General features: G+C 44.7%; 1 protein-coding gene across 7 annotated transcripts in view; it reads right to left on the reverse strand.

Annotated features, from left to right (window-relative positions):
• Positions 1-20,318, reverse strand: part of celf5a (cugbp, Elav-like family member 5a) — a 364,846-nt gene that overhangs the window by 51,111 nt on the left and 293,417 nt on the right. For all 7 annotated transcript variants that reach the window (XM_042303708.1, XM_042303675.1, XM_024396321.2 and 4 more), the window contains exon 4: positions 2,955-3,083. In XM_042303708.1, the coding sequence (XP_042159642.1) occupies positions 2,955-3,083 (129 nt within the window). The remainder of the gene's footprint in view (positions 1-2,954; positions 3,084-20,318) is intronic.

The following is a 20,318-nucleotide window of genomic DNA, read 5'->3' on the forward strand; positions in this document are numbered from 1 at the left end:
ATATGTTAACATGTCCCCTCCTGCACCCTCTGTAAACCCTCTGTAAACTTCTAGGAAGATGTTAACATGTGCCCTCGTGCACCCTCTGTAAACCCTCTGTAAACTTATAGGAAGATGTTAACATGTCCCCTCGTGCACCCTCTGTAAACTTCTAGGAAGATGTTAGCATGTCCCCTCCTGCACCCTCTGTAAACCCTCTGTAAACTTCTAGGAAATGTTAACATGTGCCCTCGTGCACCCTCTTGTAAACTTCTAGGAAGATTTTAACATGTCACCTCGTGCACCCTCTATAAACTTCTGGGAAGATGTTAACATGTCCCCTCCTGCACCCTCTGTAAACTTCTAGGAAGATGTTAACATGTCCCTTCGTGCACCCTCTGTAAACTTCTAGGAAGATGTTAACATGTCCCCTCCTGCACCCTCTGTAAACCATCTGGAAACTTCTAGGAAGATGTTAACATGTCCCCTCCTGCACCCTCTGTAAACCATCTGGAAACTTCTAGGAAGATGTTAACATGTCCCCTCCTGCACCCTCTGTAAACCCTCTGTAAACTTCTAGGAAGATGTTAACATGTCCCCTCGTGCACCCTCTGTAAACCCTCTGGAAACTTCTAGGAAGATGTTAACATGTGCCCTCCTGCACCCTCTGTAAACCCTCTGGAAACTTCTAGGAAGATGTTAACATGTCCCCTCGTGCACCCTCTGTAAACCCTCTGGAAATGTTCTGTCCCCTCTGTAAACCCTCTGTAAACTTCTTGGAAGATGTTAACATATCCCCTCGTGCACCCTCTGTAAACCCTCTGTAAACCCTCTGTAAACCCTCTGTAAACCCTCTGTAAACCCTCTGTAAACCCTCTGTAAACCCTCTGTAAACTTCTTGGAAGATGTTAACATATCCCCTCGTGCACCCTGTAAACCCTCTGGAAACCCTCTGGAAACCATCTGTAACTTGTAGGAAGATGTTAACATGTCCCCTCCTGCACCCTCTGTAAACCCTCTGTAAACTTCTAGGAAGATGTTAACATGTCCCCTCGTGCACCCTCTGTAAACCCTCTGGAAACTTCTAGGAACATGTTAACATGTGCCCTCCTGCACCCTCTGTAAACCCTCTGTAAACCCTCTGTAAACCCTCTGTAAACTTCTTGGAAGATGTTAACATATCCCCTCGTGCACCCTCTGTAAACCCTCTGTAAACTTCTTGGAAGATGTTAACATATCCCCTCGTGCACCCTCTGTAAACCCTCTGTAAACTTCTTGGAAGATGTTAACATATCCCCTCGTGCACCCTCTGTAAACCCTCTGTAAACCCTCTGTAAACCCTCTGTAAACCCTCTGTAAACTTCTTGGAAGATGTTAACATATCCCCTATGCACCCTCTGTAAACCCTCTGTAAACCCTCTGTAAACCCTCTGGAAACCCTCTGTAAACCCTCTGTAAACCCTCTGTAAACTCTGGAAACCCTGTAAACCCTCTGTAAACCCTCTGTAAACCCTCTGGAAACCCTCTGTAAACCCTCTGTAAACCCTCTGTAAACCCTCTGTAAACCCTCTGGAAACTTCTTGGAAGATGTTAACATATCCCCTCGTGCACCCTCTGTAAACCCTCTGTAAACCCTCTGTAAACCCTCTGGAAACCCTCTGTAAACCCTCTGTTAACCCTCTGTAAACCCTCTGGACCCTCTGTAAACCCTCTGTAAACCCTTCTGGAAGATGTTAACATATCCCCTCGTGCACCCTCTGTAAACCCTCTGTAAACCCTCTGTAAACCCTCTGTAAACCCTCTGGAAACCCTCTGGAAGAAACCCTGTTAACATGTCCCCTCGTGCACCCTCTGTAAACCCTCTGTCTGGAAACCCTCTGTAAACCCTCTGTAAACCCTCTGTAAACCCTCTGTAAACCCTCTGTAAACCCTCTGTAAACTTCTTGGAAGATGTTAACATATCCCCTCGTGCACCCTCTGTAAACCCTCTGTAAACCCTCTGTAAACCACCTGTGAACTTGTAGGAAGATTTTAACTCCAACATTTCTCAAAGTTTTCACCATCATTGTAAAGCTCTAGTTATTTTGTTGTTTTGACAAAGTCAAGTCTGAGGATGATTATTTATGTCATGTGATTAGTGATTCATTTATGTCTGTCCCTCATTTTAAAGTCAACCCTGTCATGTGAAATTATCTCTCGTCTTATTATTGTGAAACTATTCCTTATAATTTTTTTAAAAAAGGAACATTGAACATCTAATAGTAAAAACATAGTGTAAAAGCAGGTGATTCTATTATTTTTGGCAATTTTCTTTTGTGTTTTGTGATGTAAAAATGAGTGGGCCGAGCATAACACGTCAACCCTGTTACGGTCAAACCTGTTACCCATAGATTGGCAGGCTAGACATGTTTTAACAATTTCACATTTTTTGTGAAGCTTGCATTTAATTGCCACTTTCTGTTACACACAACATATGTCCATTACCCCTGCGGCAAGGGGATTTATGGCTGAATTAAGATGAAATCGGCAACCCTGTTACGGTCAATCCTATAACTTTATTTGCCACTTAATAGGCACTTATTTTTTTATTCAACCTCTTGAGATGGAAAAACATGTTTTTTTAATGTAGTTGAACATGTGCTCTTTGTGACAGAATGTTAATATGAAGTGAAATACTTCTCAAAAGGCACTGAATTGGTGGAACGACCCTGCTACAATACAGTGCATCAGTTAGGCCTTCTTATTGTTCATCTATGGGAATGTTTCCCTTACAGGCCTACATAACCTGGAAGACCATTCTGAGCATAATACAAGCCATGATGGCTCCTATAAAGAAACCTGTTTACTTTGAGTGTTATTTTACTACTAAAAGAAATAATGCCCATTATGAATCTGTGATTTCTCAGCTGAAACTAACTGTCGAATAGACAGTGACCTAGATAATATCTGAGGTACAGTATATAATTGATTCCTACCTTTGCTGTTTCCGTCAGGACCTCTTAGGACGGTGCACTCCTCGATGACTCCGTAGGGCTCAAAGAGGCGGTACACGTCCTCCTCAGTCTGTTGTTTGTTCAGCATCCCCACAAACAGCTTCCTGTCTTCTGAAACAAAGAGAAAAGCAAATTAAGGGTTCAATAAAACTGCCCTCTCAATGCGACCAGTCTAAATGAGTATTGCAACCATAATGTCATATTGCCTTAGATATACAGATGTAGGATCTTAATTTGAGCCAGTTTGATAAAGCAGGAAAATAATCCTGCAGCAACAGGAAATGTGAAATATTATGTGGATTATAATTAATGGCCATTTTTGTAGGGGTTGATTTATTTTTCGTTAGGGAAAATCAAGTTTCAAAGTGGAAATTACAAACTGTAGAAGCCTTTTTAAAACTCAAATACTAAAAGTTTGCCTTTCCTGCTATGCAGGAAAATTCTCAGCAAAAGAGTGATCTATTTAAGAACCTACATCTGTATACCAATGTAGGCTCTGCTCACTGTGCTCAGTGGCCGGTATATGAACATAGGGCAATGTATTTGTCTGCTCCATTTAGCTCTGTGAGTTGAGTCACAGTGTATTGTTCCCGTGCCAAATCTGCTAATTTTAATTTCAACGATAATTGGGTTTGCTCACATATTTGAGCCCTGGGAAGACCTTGGGTTCTATCAGAGCGCGGCCATGCCCCTACCTTGGGGGAATGGGAGGAAGCAGCAGGCTGATGAAACAGCTGTGTATGGTCCTTCAGATACACCAGGAGCTCCAGGCAGTCCACTATATGGATATGTCTGCTTCTGCCTCCTATACTGCTGACCTTCAATTTTACTGAATACAGGCTATTTGTTATTTGTCAATCTCCCTCTCTCCCTCTGCCTCAGACTATATGTTTAATTGCTGCTGATCCAGTGTTTTCAGTGTATCACCACAGAAATAATATTCCAGAGCTCTTCAATGAACAATGGCACGTCTCTCCGGCACAGAGAAGGTGAATAATGCTGACTTTTCAATATGGTACGCTGTACTATTGAGTCCTGTTAAATGCAGGGGGACTTTCTCTTTACCTTGACCTGACATGCTCTGTTTACTGTTGTTCTGCTCATATGATTAATGCTTTGCTCACTAAATCCCACTGGCAGAAACACTACTACCAACCTCCCCTTTACAGATTTTCTATAACTTTGAGTGCACCTATGTAACAAAGGCAAACACAAGCAGAAGAGGAATCCAGGGCCAGGCTCTGGGCTTTGGAGTTCAACATCATTCCCAGTCTGTGGTAATGCGGTATGTCAGGGTGACCTCTGCGGCTGTGAGAGACCGTGAGAGAGAGAGACTGTCTGTTATTGTGCTGTGGCGTGACCTGACCCAGGCAGGACCTACTGATATCCATATTCCTCCTCCAGCAGCCAGCCTAGTCCCATGCTGCCGCATCGGTCGCTGCCACCCTGCCACAGACAGAGCCCCGGCCAGCACCCTGACTCAGCATGACCAATGATGCACCTTTAAAATAATCACCAGTGTCATGGCACTGTCAAGGGAGGAACGACCCTCGTGACACTCTTTATTGTTAGTGGCAGGATCAGAGGGTATGTATCAAAATGGAAGCGATCCAATGTGACACCTGTCATGGTGGATTGGAGAGCATTTATCTTCAAAAGAGAAAGCCCTGAACTGGAAAATAAAAGGCCAAGACGCTTCTTCCTGTTGTTTGGGGCGGAATATGAATTTGGAGGTGGGGTGGGTTTGAGGGGGATTCAATTCTTTGCACCCACTCTTTCAGCCTCGCGCACATGCACAAGTGTGCATGTACACACACAGACATACGCCTTTGCCCTCTCCTCCATGGTGCCCTTCCAGGAACATAACTCCTACAGCATCGTCCCCTCTATGGATGATGGGAATGTGACAAGGCATGATTAATGTATGCAGCTGACCTATATGAATTTCATATGTTCCGTACTCTGCCATTCAAGTCATGAACAGAACTCCTGTGGCACGCCTCAAAATACGACATTGAAACTGTCCCATCGCTGATAGACTGCTCAATGGCAAATTACCTAGAGCTGAATGGAATAATATTTTTGGGATCAGATCAGATCCGTGTGTAACATTGGTTGGTTACAGAGGGCACCAAAAGGCCAAATTGGAGTCCCATTCTGGGCTGTTAGCTTTTCACTGTATTCCATCAGAAATGCCACTGGATTGTCCTGATGTGGAGGTTGAAAGACAGGCGTAAGTCATGTGATGGGATACGGATGTCTCCAGTGCTGCTGTATCTAGAGGGCAGTGTAACACAAGTTCTTCAGCTCCTGCTGAGAGATAGAGAGCATCCTCCTCTCCTAAGTGAGTGTGCTTTGAAAACAAGCTAACAACGCATGAAAATACATCATCTTAGAGACCTATTTCTCAAGCCATTATTGTGCTACTCTGAAGTAAAACGGCACCTTGGGACTTGATACTCATCTAGCTACAACACACAGCGAGGATCATTTAGTGGATCTACAGTAGACTACGAACTCACATGTACGCACACAACACACAACACACCCACACGCAACATACACCAAAACAGCACACAAACACACACACACATACCAGTGCACCCTCAAGCTATCACACACATATAAATTAGTCACCCCTTTAGGGGGAGCCCAGATTGATGATGACCCCCTCTGAGATACTGTTCTTAAATCATTGAATAAGAGGGAGTTCTATTGTTGCTATTCAAAAGATTTCCTCAGCCAGTCCAGTAAGATGCATGTCCCAGTGCTCAGGACTTTTTTAACAGTATCGACTGGCTGTAAATGCAGCTTTATGGATTAGTGCTGTCTCTCACAGAGGGAACACAGCTACTGATTACTGCCACTCCACAAATAACTGTTATGGCTGTTGTTTTTAACAACTGAACTGGTCGTCCACATGACCATGAACACAGCTGAGACCAGAATTAACTGCAATCCATGTACTGTAACCTAATACTACACCAACACAGCTCATGTAGTGGCACTACACCAACACAGCTCATATAGTGACACAACACCAACACAGCTCATATAGTGACACTACACCAACACAGCTCATATAGTGACACTACACCAACACAGCTCATATAGTGACACAACACCAACACAGCTCATATAGTGACACTACACCAACACAGCTCATATAGTGACACTACACCAACACAGCTCATATAGTGACACTACACCAACACAGCTCATATAGTGACACTACACCAACACAGCTCATATAGTGACACTACACCAACACAGCTCATATAGTGACACTACACCAATACAGCTCATATAGTGACACAACACCAACACAGCTCATATAGTGCCTTCAGAAAGTATTCACACCCCTTGACTTTTTCCACATGTTGTTGTGTTATAGCCTGAATTAAACATTTATTAACTTGAGATGTGTTTGTCACTGGCCTACGCACAATACCCCATAATGTCAAACTGGAATTATGTTTGTCGATTTCTTTTACAAATGAATTTTAAAAAATGAAAAGCTGAAATGTCTTGAGTCAGTAAGTATTCAACCCCTTTGTTATGGCAAGCCTACATCAGTTCAGGGTCAAACACTTGCTTAACAAGGCACATAATAAGTTGCATGGACTCACTCTATGTGCAATAATAGTGTCTAACATGATTTCTTTATGACTACCTCATCTCTGTACTCCACACATCTGTAACACAATACAATGTGGAATATGTCAACATGTATGAATACTGTCTAAAAGCACTTTATACTCGCACTATATGAACACACCTCTGCCTAATTGGTAGGAGATACATTTTGTTTGAAAAATATAGAAATTTGCATCACATAGAATCACAATTAGTTTACTATTGTTAAGGTCATTTAGACGCAGCACATGCATCTGCCTGTGACTGTTACAGCAACAGCTCCTCCTAACTACCAAGAACTTTGTCCTGAAAGATACACCCATCGTGTCCAATCTGGCCTGAGTTGAGAAGCAGCGGTTTGTTTGGAATAAATCCTTTGGAAATGAAAGCATGGAAGAATGAAGAATGAATGGTGAATGTTCTGCCTGGTTCTATATCCTGAAGGTTCCTGGGGCCATCTGAGAATTTGTATCAATAGGTGTGTTTTCATATAAATTTGAAATCAAATAAAAAAGAACATTTGCTTTATCTGCAAAGTATCTTTTAATCTCGTAATTATAATCCAATGATTTATTTACGACACTGACATCGCATTACAATCACTTATAAATGTATAAAACTAGCAAACATGAATCATGCTACAGTCAAATACAGTATTTTTTACTTTGATTTTCTGTAGCTGTGAAAGTTTTAAGGTTCCCATCTTGCATACATGAGCAATTCTGCAGTCGGGTCTACCGTGTTGGAGACTTATTACAGTGTGTCGGCTGATTACATTCCTGGGGCTCTAGCTGCTTGGGGGTTTGACAGTGAAATGCATAAGAACACTTCCAGTGAATAGCAATTGGATGAGTTTCAGGGTTTTGGCACTGCTGCAGGCTCCAGGAGAAAGCCCTCACGAGGGGGATTGTAAAAGTGCCTGGGCCGATGTGTTGGCTTGCATAAGAACCTGCAGCCTTCAATAAGCCAGGATGGATGAAAGAGAGGAGAGGGAGAGAGAGAGAGAGAGAGAGAGAGAGAGAGAGAGAGAGAGAGAGAGAGAGAATGAGAGAGAGAGAAATAGAGAGAGAGAGCGAGAGAGCGAGAGAGTGAGAGAGAGAGAGAGAGAGAGAAAGAGAGAAAAAGAGAGAGAGGAGGAGAGAGAGAGAGAATGAGAGAGAGAGAAATAAAGAGAGAGAGAGAGCGAGAGAGCGAGAGAGAGAGAGAGAGAGAGAGAGAGAGAGAGAGAGAGAGAGAGAGAAAAGAAAGAAAGAAAGAAAGAAAGAAAGAAAGAAAGAAGAGTGGAGAGAGAGTATGTGTTACAGAGAAAGCTATTGTCAGAGTAATGGGTTGGTTGCTATGACAACTACTTATACAGCGGCCTGTCAGTCATGTTTCATTGGAGTTTGGAGAGGAGGAGAGGAGGGAGAGGAGGGAGAAGAGAGGAAGAGGGAGTGTTGGAGTGGAGTCATTCCTCTATCTACCTGCTGAGTTGGAGTGTAAATTCGCCTGTCAGCCATACAGATAAGGACAAATTATTCACATTATTAGCCGCTCAATAAAAAGGAACAATAATGAATGGATAAATATATTAAACCAAATGAGAGCCCATCCAGCCAGAAAGTGGGCTCTGAGAAACCATCCAGGTTTTCTCATTTGGGGAAGCAGATAAGAGATAGGGGAGTGGGGTTAAGATAGACTTCACTGTATTTTATCACACTTTCCCGTCAAGCTGTAGAGAATCACAACATTTGCGGTTGGAATACCGAACACCATTTCTTCCACACCCATTGTAGTTGCTCAGCAAGGATGCCACACAATAACAGTGTCAGCATGTGTTCAACCATAAAAAACAGACCAAATATAATTAATGAATTAACCCTCAGAGATTGTAATCCGTAGCCAGTGGTATTTAATCCAAAGTATTACATATTTGAATCTAGAGCTGTGTTTGCATTAATGAGTCAGGCAGGCAGGCTGGCTGGGCTGGATGCCATGGTGGAGGCTAGGTCTCTCTGGGTTGGACCTGTGTTCCTCTATGCCTGCCCGCCTGCCCCCTGCCTGGGCGTTTAGGGGCAGTGGGTACCAGAGGAGAGTGGAGGGTCTGGGCCCAGGCTTGGCACCGTTACTGTGTTGAATGAACTCCAGAATAATGACTCTTTTATGTCCTCTGTGTTGTGTTTGTCGCATAGTGAGGGAGGGATGGGAGGGCGACAACATATTGTGTCACAGTGCTGGAACAACATCTGAGAGAACTCCTACCACCTGTTTGCTACCTTAACCCAGTTCTGTGGAGTTTCTGTCTATCAAAAGTTTTGTATGTTATTTTTTTGTTTGTCAATGCTCTAATTCAAATTAGTGGCAAATTATCTGCCGTTGTCTTTGAGGCATTAACAAAACCATGTAAAAAACATATGCTATTGGCAATAATGCCAATATACTCAATTGCACTCAATTGAGAATCTGTTACATGGAAACAGAAAGAATGATACATAATAATACATTAACACAATACAACCCAAACCGATTGTTCTCCATTGTATAACTGAAACACAATCCCTGTCGAAAATGACATTCAAATATGACACTTATTTTTCCTTTTTTGCGTCAAAGTTTCATCATGTTAGTGTCAAGGCTGCTCGTTGGTACTGTAGTGTGGCAGCCAGGGGTCTATATAAACCATCAGTGTAAATGACGGGAGCAGTGCTTGCAGGGTCCAAACAGTCCTCTGGGAGGATTTGGCCTCAGTGCTTTAACACTGGCTCCTTTTACTGAGCAAACTAAAACACACAGTCCCCCAACCACTTTAACACAGCTAAACCATTTACACCAACACACACAGAGGTGGGAGCATGAAAACTCACAGGCGCATGTACACCCATACGCCACCACACACACACAGGTGCATGTACACTCATACGCCACCACACACACACAGGTGCATGTACACTCATACGCCACCACACACACACAGGTGCATGTACACCCATACGCCACCACACACACACAGGTGCATGTACACTCATACGCCACCACACACACACAGGTGCATGTACACCCATACGCCACCACACACACACAGGTGCATGTACACTCATACGCCACCACACACACACAGGTGCATGTACACCCATACGCCACCACACACACACAGGTGCATGTACACCCATACGCCACCACACACACACAGGTGCATGTACACTCATACGCCACCACACACACACAGGTGCATGTACACCCATACGCCACCACACACACACAGGTGCATGTACACTCATACGCCACCACACACACACAGGTGCATGGATGCACAGGCACACTCACGCTCCAAACACACAAACACCACACACACACACACACACACCCTTTACACACAAACACCACACACACACACAAACCCATTTACACACAAACACCACACACACACACAAACCCTTTACACACAAACACCACACACACACACAAACCCATTACACACAAACACCACACACACACACACACACACACACACACACACAAACCCTTTACACACACAAACCCTTTACACACAATACACACACACACACACACACACACACACACACACACACACACACACACACACACACACACACACACACACACACACACACACACACACACACAATCCAAATCCCTTTACACACAAACACCACACACACACACAAACCCTTTACACACAAACACCATACACACACACACACACACACACACCACACACCACACACACCCTTTACACACAAACATCACACACACACACAAACCCCTTAGACACAAACACCGCACACACACACACACACACACACACACACACAATCCTTTACACACAAACACCATACACACACACACACACACACACACCCATTACACACACACACCCCCTTTACACACACACACCTTTACACAAACATCACACACACACACAAACCCCTTAGACACAAACACCGCACACACACACACACACACACACACAACACACACACAATCCCTTTACACACAAACACCACACACACACAAAAACCCTTTAGACACAAACACCGCACACACACACAAACTCTTTACACACAAACATGCCGAGCGGCTCCCAAAGCCTTCCCTCAAACAAGCACTCCAGCTACTGTGGGAGGGTGGGTTAATTGTTGGACCATGATCATCCCTATAAAGAATTTTGCCACAGAGGCGAAGGTCAGACAGAGGTCACAAATCCCACAAGGGAGCAGCCCCTATAGCATTATTTCAGTTTTGCAGCTCAAAGATGGGAAATGAGTAGAGTGATCAGACATGGTTTCTGTGCTGGTAGTAGAGACAGGAGCTGATATACGTCTCTCCTCAGCTCTCCACTGATTTTATTTATCAACTGGATAAAATGGCTGTAATGTGCTGCTGGGGAATTCAGCACTGTGGCTGCATGGCTTGGCTGGAAGCCTTGAACATACAATTACTAGTCAGCCACTGCTTCCAGCCTGCCTGACTGCACCACATAAAACCTCTGGGATGCTTGTGTTTTAGAGCCCAGACAAAACTCCCCTCCTCATCCCCCGCACCTCAAATTGCATGCAGGGAGGAAAATAGTAGAACAAGGGATTGCTTAAAATATTTTATCTACACCATATATGTCTCAGCAAATGTACACTCAATATGATAACAAACGTGTAATATTACTCACTGCCTTCAACATATTAAGGTGCTGCTCATAAATCCTGGAACTGCTGTGCAACGTCTATACGTACTCTATATAAACATTTACAATATTGCAGTGCTATATATATTGTCTGCCTTCATAATGCCATTGGAAGGGCATTCTGGCATCAATTATGATATGGATTTTCTTCCATTCTATTTACTGGTGCTTCTATTATATATCCTGGCTCCATTTTTCTGTACAATATCAGGCCCTACATTTGGCTGCATTTAACACACTGCTCCAGCCTGTTACTTAATTATTTTCTCATCGGTCGACTGACACTGATTCATAAAAGTAATGCTGGGCACACCCTCACCCCATTCCCCCTCCCTTCTCACCCCTCCTCCACCCATCCCCCTCCCTTCTCACTCCTCACCCCTCCTCCACCCATCCCCTTCCCTTCTCACTCCTCCTCCCTTCTCTCCCTCAACCCCCTCCCTTCTCACCCTCCTCCCCATCCTCCCCCATCCCCCTCACCCCTCCTCCCTACTCAACTCTCCTCCCTTCTCCCATCTCACTCCTCCTCCCTGCTCCTCCCTCCTCCCCTCACCCCTCCCCCTCCTCCCTACTCAACTCTCCTCCCTTCTCCCTTCTCACTCCTCCTCCCTGCTCCTCCCTCCTCCCCCTTCACCCCTCACTACCTCCTCCCCCTCACCCCTCCCCCTCACCCCTTCTACCTACTCACACCTATTTCCCCTCTCCCCTCCTCCACCTCATCCCTCCTCCCTTCTCACCCCTCCTCCACCTCATCCCTCCTCCCTTCTCTCCCCTCCTCCACCTCATCCCTCCTCCCTTCTCACCCCTCCTCCACCTCATCCCTCCTCCCTTCTCTCCCCTCCTCCACCTCATCGCTCCTCCCTTCTCACCCCTCCTCCACCTCACCCCTCCTCCACCTCATCCCTCCTCCACCTCATCCCTCCTCCCTTCTCACCCCTCCTCCACTTCACCCCTCCTCCCTTCTCACCTCTCCTCCACCTCACCCCTCCTCCCTTCTCTCCCCTCCTCCACCTCATCCCTCCTCCCTTCCCACCCCTCCTCCACCTCACCCCTCCTCCACCTCACCCCTCCTCCCTTCTCACCCCTCCTCCACCTCACCCCTCCTCCCTTCTCACCCCTCCTCCACCTTACCCCTCCTCCCTTCTCACCCCAGTCTCCAGCTCTCCTTCTGAACCTGCTTGTTCTCTTTAACACCCTCTCTTTTTCTCTTTACTCTTTATCTCACTCTCTTTTTTTAAATTTTTTTTACACTCTTCCTCTCTATCCCATTCTCTGGATATCTCTAATTGTACCTTGTGATGATCTTGGATTGCTAATGAGTTACCTTCATGCAGTGGTTATTCTCAAGTAATTAACTTATTTATTCCACAAAGGACAAAATTGACTACAGCAAGAGACAACCAACTTTATTAAAGAGCCAACCCAAACAGGCATTATACACGTGATATCCTGCCCCCACTATCTGCATTAAAGGGGAAGACAAAAACCCCACCCCTATCTCGTCAGGGAGCGAGCTGCTCCTCTCACCTCAGACGACCACAAACCAAGACATACACAGACTTTGGTACAAAGGCGCTTTGATTCCAGAAAGGGACTGAAATAGAGAGAAGGAGCGAGATAATGAGAAAGATGGGGAGAGACAGAGAGAAAAAAAGGAAAGGAGGAGGCTTAGAAGATAGAGAGAGAGAGGCCATGGCAGAGAAGTGAGGATGTACGAGAATAAGTTATATCCCTGTGCAGCTTTGTGTGGGAGAGGAGTGGACTGAGCTGGCAGATGACTTGGCTAGCAATGGATAAAAGAGTCTTATAGGCCACCCGGCATGTCAATCATCCCCACCCTGTGTGGGAGTAGGGTGGGCGAGCAGGGTTGACCACGACACTAACCCCAGAGCCCCATGGAGACCTTGGCGAAGGTGGATTTGCCATATACATTATACACCATCTCCCTTTTGGATGTATTCCCTTATCCATATTCATTCAGTAATCTCAGAGAGGGAGTGTTAGCATACCTGCTGCCTGCCTGGCTGTAATATACTGTACCTGTACTCTCCAGAACTGCAGTGTTAACAGTTATGGGGGCAACAAATTATGTATAAGGTAAAGCTACAAAGACATGAATAAATACATAATCCTTAAAGCTTGGCATTTATATATTTTTTGTGATTCCACATTAACTGGAATTGATTCCACGGGAGTATTTTGAAACAATGGACGTTTTCAGCTGGACGTTTTCTCTGGCCGTGTTGCATGCTTCATATATACGTTCCAGCCACCTACACGAATAAGAACAAACCAGCAGTACGTCTATACAGTAATCAATTTAACATTGAACAAGATCACTTTTCTTGTTCGCATCAAAACCAATAAGAACAGCTCTTTTACCGTACATCAACTGTTTGCTACTGAACACTTTACACTGCTAAATCTCGTGCCAAGGCCTCTCACCACTACTGAGAGGAAACTGCCTGCTCCACAGGCCCTAACCTCATCCGATGTGCCCCTCCCTCTCCATATTAGACTCTTCCCACTGGGCCTAGTTCTGTTTGGAGGGGGCTATTTTCTGCCTTCATCTGGGGGGAGAACCTAGACCCCAGCATTGGGGCCCTGCCCCTACCCTGAGCTGTTACTAAAAATGGATGGCCAGCACATCCTTCCTTCCTTCCCCCTCCTCTCCCCTCTCCTCCCCTGTCTCCTCCCCACAGTCTTGACAGCTCCATTTGTTTTTGTTTTCAGGGTACTTTGCTTGATGTCTAATAAAATAACTCTCTATATATCGAGCAAAACATCAAGAAGACTGGTGGAATTGTATATCTATTCTACCCTCTATATCGGTTTGATCACATTTGTGATATCATCATATCATCCTCTAGTATTCGTGTGTGTACAGACAAAGACCTGCGTGTACAGACAAAGACCTGTGTGTACAGACAAGGACCTGTGTGTACAGAGAAGGACCTGTGTGTACAGACAAAGACCTGTTGGAACAGACAAGGACCTGTGTGTACAGACAAGGACCTGTGTGTACAGACAAGGACCTGTGTACACAGACAATGACCTGTGTGTACGGACAAGGACTGGTGTGTACAGCCTTTAGTACGCTGTAGATAAAATCTGTCTCAAGTATGACTGGACATGCAGAATGTGTAAACCAAATTTGATGTATTTGGCTTAATAAAACTTAGCATAGTTGTGTATCTTGTCAGGTAAATAATAGCAGTAGCTAGGAGAAGAACCACAAATCCAATCAGTCGTTTCCATTCCAATCTGTCCTGTTACAAATCTAGCCTGATGGTCCCTTTGAATTTGCTGTTAGGCCAATGAACAATAAGCATTTTAATTATCTCTGACCTTTTTGAATTCCAGTGATCTCACCCAGTCAGTCCCTCAGGGCCAAAACAAAATGAGATTTAAATCCCAGCTCGGAATGAATAAGAGCCAGCCCATTCTCTCCAGCTTCACTCTACCATTGGGTGCCAAGACAAACCTAAATTGCATCTTTTATGCACTCTCTTGGCCCAGCCTTATGCATGTGATGCCATGGTGTGTGCAGTGAGGCTGGCAAGCGTGTGCACGTGACCCCCTGAATGCACCCAGACCTGCTCCCAGCTCCAGTACTCTGAGCACCAGAGGGCTTTGTGTGCGAGGGAGAAGAGAGAGAAGCGCTATGTCAGCACCATATGGAACTTGAGACCGAAGGGAAAAGCTAAATAGTATAAAAAGCAACCATGTGATGAAAACTGCATGCAGGCAAGAGGGGAACTGGGCTCCCACCACATGGTTGTCTACCAGGAAGCTCTTTCCTGCATCGCTGACTGACATTTTCTGATTTTCTGACAACAGACCCCCTTTCCCTCTTCCTCTCTTCTATCCACTGTGAAGCCTCTCTCTGTTTTTCCTCCAGTTCAGGATAATAATTTACACACCTCAATCTCTCCTCTACCACTTCCTAATTAGAGGAGTTTAATCTGAGAATGACAGGAAAAAAAGCTGGCCTGATTAATATGTTAAGTTCGGTATCTCTACAGTTTGGCTGTAGAGTTAATCAAAGAGCTGATATTCTGCTCCATTCTCTCAGACCTGGAAGCCTGCTCCTTAATCATACTGTAAAGATGATGTAATGGTAAGGAAATTCTGGTAATTAGACACCTGCACTAGATTAATTAGAAAGCTGAACTTTCCCTGTTTAGTTAAGCCATTCGCTCTGCAAACTTTTCAGGTCATTTAACTTTGACTGACTGCAAACACAGTATTAGACAGACATGTAGACAGACAGACACCTGAGCTTCAGCTCTGTTCTGTCTTGGTTGTTTTTGTCACTTTCTTCTGTGCTTTTGGTTCAGTGATGTCGAGCTGATCGGTTAGATTTTTCATATTACAGCCAACAACAAGCTGTACTTTACACTTCCACAGCGGCCTCCCAACGATAATCTCCAGGAGGGAACAGTGTTGACGGAACACATTATATAGCTTTGGAGGGGAAAGGTTTGCATCAAAACAGAAATAGGATTTTAAAAAATGTAAACCTCTTAGAAGTATGAACTTTTAAGAGCACATGGCCAGCAGACTTAACCCTGGCCTTTCAAATGAATCCATTAGTGTTTGTGTGTCTGTGCATGCTGGTGCATACCTTATGTGTGCGTGTGTGTGTGCATCTAAATGAGTACATACACTGTAATACTTTTAATCTTCCATAGAGCACTGTCAGCTGTTTATTAACCATGCCACCTCTTTCGCAAGGTTGGGTACGTATTGAAATGACTGACAGGATGCAGAAGTGGGGGCGTCTGTATTTCAAATATCAATTGGTGGTGTCAGCGTGGCTCAGTAATGTGAAGGATTATCTGAAATTAGTTTAGTCAATTCATCATTTCAAAGGGCAGTCGCTCAGGTGCTGATTAGTAACTGTACACACTTGACAATTAAGGGTCCCTGGAGAGCTGGCGTTGTGGAGACTTCAGCCCTCCATAAAACACACATACAGAGAGAGGGGGAGTGAGGAAGGGAGGGAGAGAAAGAAGGGGAGATGGAGGGGAGTAGAGAGAAGAGGGGAGATAAGGAGAGGAGCGGAGGAAAGGAGAGATGAGGGGAAGTGGGGGAGGGAGAGGAGAGATGGTAGAAAGAGGGAAAGGGGGGTAGGAGAAGTGAAAGGCTGTAGCTCTTCAAAATCAAATCAAATGTTATTTGTCACTTGCTTCATAACAACTATATACACTGAGTGCAAAAAACATTAAAAACATCCATACTTTCCAAGACATAGACTGACCAGGTGAATCCAGGTGAAAGCTATGATCCCTTATTGATGGCGCTTGTTATTGGTGTCCCTTCCACAGGACGGTTGAGCTAACGTAGGCTAATGCGATTAGCATGAGGTTGTCAGTAACAAGAACAATTCTCAGGACATAGACATATCTGATATTGGCAGAAAGCTTAAATGCTTGTTAATCTAACTGCACTGTCAAATGTACAGTAGCTATTACAGTGAAAGAAGAATTTTTGAACATGAAGAGTTATTAATAAACAAATTAGGCATATTTGGGCAGTCTTGATACAAAGACTAGAACAGAAATGCAATGCAATTCATTTGATCAGTCTTAAACAGTGTAAATCAATCAGTGTAAATGAAGGGGAGGAGATAGGTTAAAGAAAGAGTTTTAAGTCTTGAGACAATTGAGATATGGATTATCTGTGTGCCATTCAGAGGGTGAATGGGCAACACAAAATATTTAAGTGCCTTTGAACGGGGTATGGTAGTACAGTAGGTGCCAGGCGCACAGGTTTGTGTCAGGAACTGCAACACAGCTGGGGTTTTCACGCTCAACAATTTATGGTGTGTATCAAGAATGGTCCACCACCCAAAAGTCATCCAACCAACTTGACACAACTGTGTGAAGCATTGGCGTCAACATGGGCCAGCATCCCCGTGGAAAGCTTTTGCCACTCAATATTAGGAAATGCAAATAGTCCAGGTAACCATTTGATTAGCTGTTCAGGAGTCTTATGGCTAAGGGGTAGAAGTTGTTTAAGAAGCCTTTTGGCCCGAAACATGGTGATCTGGTACCACTTGCCGTGCAGTAGCAGAGAGAACAGTCTATGATTAAGGTGGCTGAAGTCTTTTTAGGGTGTTCCTCTGACACCGCCTGGTATAGAGGTCCTGGTTGGCAGGAAGCTAGGCCTCAGTGATGTACTGAGCCGTACGCACTACGCTCTGTAGTGCCTTGCGGTCGGAGGCAGAGCAGTTGGCATACCAGGCAGTGATGCAACCAATGGTGCATCTGTAGAACATTTTGAGGATCTGAGGACGCATGCCAAATCTTTTCAGTCTCCTGAAGGGGAATAGGCTTTGTTTTGCCCTCTTCACTAATGCCTTGGTGTGTTTGGATCATGATAGTTTGTTGGTGATGTGGACACCAAGGAACCTGAAGCTCTCAACCTGCTCAAATACAGTCCCGTTAATGAGAATGGGGACATGCTCTGTCCTCCTTTTCCTGTAGTCCACAATCATCTCCTTTGTCTTGATCACGTTGAGGGAGAGATTGTTATCCTGGCACCACACGGCCAGGTCTCTGACCTCCTCCATATAGGCTGTCTCCTCATTGTCGGTGATCAGGCCTACCACTGTTGTGTCATCTGAAAACTTAACGATGGTGTTGGAGTTGTGCCTGGACATGCAGTCATGGGTGAACAGGGAGTATAGGAGGGGACTGAGCACGCACCCCTGAGGGGCCCCCGTGTTGAGGATCAGCGGGCCAGATGTGTTGTTACCTGCCCGTACCACTTGGGCGATGCCCGTCAGGAAGTCCAGGATCCTGTTGCAGAGGGAGGTGTTTATTCCCATGGTCCTTAGCTTAGTGATGAGCTTTGTGGGCACTATGGAGTTGAACGCTGAACTGTAGTCAATGAATAACATTCTCACGTAGGTGTTCCTTTTGTCCAGGTGGGAAAGGGCAGTGTGGAGTGCAATAGAGAGTGCAACATCTGTGCATCTGTTGGGGCAGTATGCAAATTGGAGTGGGTCTAGGATTTCTGGGATAATGGTGTTGATGTGAGCCATGACCAGTCTTTCAAAGCACTTCATAGCTACATACGTGAGCACTACGGGTCAGAAGTCATTTAGGCAGGGTACCTTAGCGTTCTTGGGCACAGGGACTTTGGTGGTCTTCTTGAAACATGTTAGTATTACAGACTCAGTCAGGGACAGGTTGAAAATGTCAGTGAAGACACTTGCCAGTTGGTCAGAGAATGCTTGGAGTATACGTCCTTGTAATTCGTCTGGCCCTGCAGTCTTACGAGTGTTGACCTGTTTATAGCTCTTTCTCACATCAGCTACGGAAAGCGTGATCACACAGTCGTCCGGAACAGCTGATGCTCTCATGCATGCTTCAGGGTTGCTTGCCTCGAAGCGAGCATAGAAGTAATTTAGCTTGTCTGGTAGACTCGTGTCACTGGGCAGCCGTGAGGCTATGCTTCCCATTGTAGTCTGTAACAGTTTGCAAGCCCTGCCACATCCGATGAGCACCAGAGCCGATGTAGTAGGATTCAATCTTAGTCCTGTATTGACACATTGCCTGTTTGATGGTTTGTCGAAAGGGCATAGCCCTTATAAGCGTCCGGGTTAGAGTCCCGCTTCTTGAAAGCGGCAGCCCTACCCTTTAGCTCAGTGCGGATGTTGAAGGTAATCGATGGCTTCTGGTTGGGGAATGTACGTATGGTCAATGTGGGGACGACGTCATCGATGCACTTATTGATGAAGCCAGGGACTGATCTGGTGTACTCCTCAATGCCATTGTAAAAATTCTGGAACATATTCCAGTTTGTGTTAGTGAAACAGCCCTGTATCTTAGCATCAGCATCATCTGACCACTTCTTTATTGACCGAGTCACTGGTGCTTGTAAGCAGGAATCAGGAGGATAGAATTATGGTCAGATTTGCCAAAAGGAGGTCTAGATGGTCTAGAGTTTTTTTTCATGTGGTTGCACATTTAACATGCTGGTCGAAATTAGGTGAAACGGATTTAAGTTTCCCTGCATTAAAGTCCCCGGCCATTAGGAGCTCTGACTCTGGATGAGCGTTTTCCTGTTTGCTTATGGCCTTATACAGCTCATTGAGTGCGGTCTTAGTGCCAGCATCGTTCTGTGCTGGTAAATAGACAGCTATGAAAAATATAGATGAAAACTCTCTTGGTATATAGTGTGGTCTACAGCTTATCATATACCTCAGGCGAGCAAAACATTGAGACTTCCTTAATATTAGATTTTGTGCACCAGCTGTTTACAAATATACACAGACTATCACCCCTTGTCTTACCTGGGGCGGCTGTTTTATCTTGCCAATGCAGCGTAAATCCCGCCAGCTGTATGTTGTCCATGTCGTTCAGCCACGACTCGGTGAAACATAAGATATTACAGTTTTTAATGTCCCGTTGGTAGGATATTCATGATCGTAGCTCCGTCTCTTTCTCATGCGAATAATGGGGATTTGGGCCTTGTCAGGTGTCTGAAGTAAATCCTTTGTGTCCGACTTGTTAAAGAAGAAATCTTTGTCCAGTACGAGGTGAATAATCACTGTCCTGATATCCAGAAGCTCTTTTCGGTCATAAGAGAAACATTATGTAGAAAATAAGTTACAAATAATGACAAAAAAACATACACAATAGCACAATTGGTTAGGATTCCGGTAAAACGGTAGCCACCATCAATACAGGTAGTCCAGGTAGCTATTTGGTTAACCATTTAACAGTCTTATGGCTGTCTTCTTCAGCCCTAATGCTTGTTATTGCACAGTGTATGACCACTATTGTTTCCTGTGACATATTGCTGGTGTGAAAAATTGTAAATGCCCGCAGGTGTTGATGTGGGAACAATATACAGTGTGCCGACCTTCTCTTTTCAGTGTTTCATCACTTCAGTGCAAAGAGATATGTGTATTGCAACGTTGATTTCAATATTATAACAAGTGTATCACAAAACCAACATTTATTATTTAATTGAATGCTCAAATCCAGTCTACATTCGTATTTTCACTTAGTAATATT

Source organism: Oncorhynchus tshawytscha, linkage group LG01 (genome assembly GCF_018296145.1).
Source record: "Oncorhynchus tshawytscha isolate Ot180627B linkage group LG01, Otsh_v2.0, whole genome shotgun sequence".
NCBI classification, from domain to species: domain Eukaryota; kingdom Metazoa; phylum Chordata; class Actinopteri; order Salmoniformes; family Salmonidae; genus Oncorhynchus; species Oncorhynchus tshawytscha.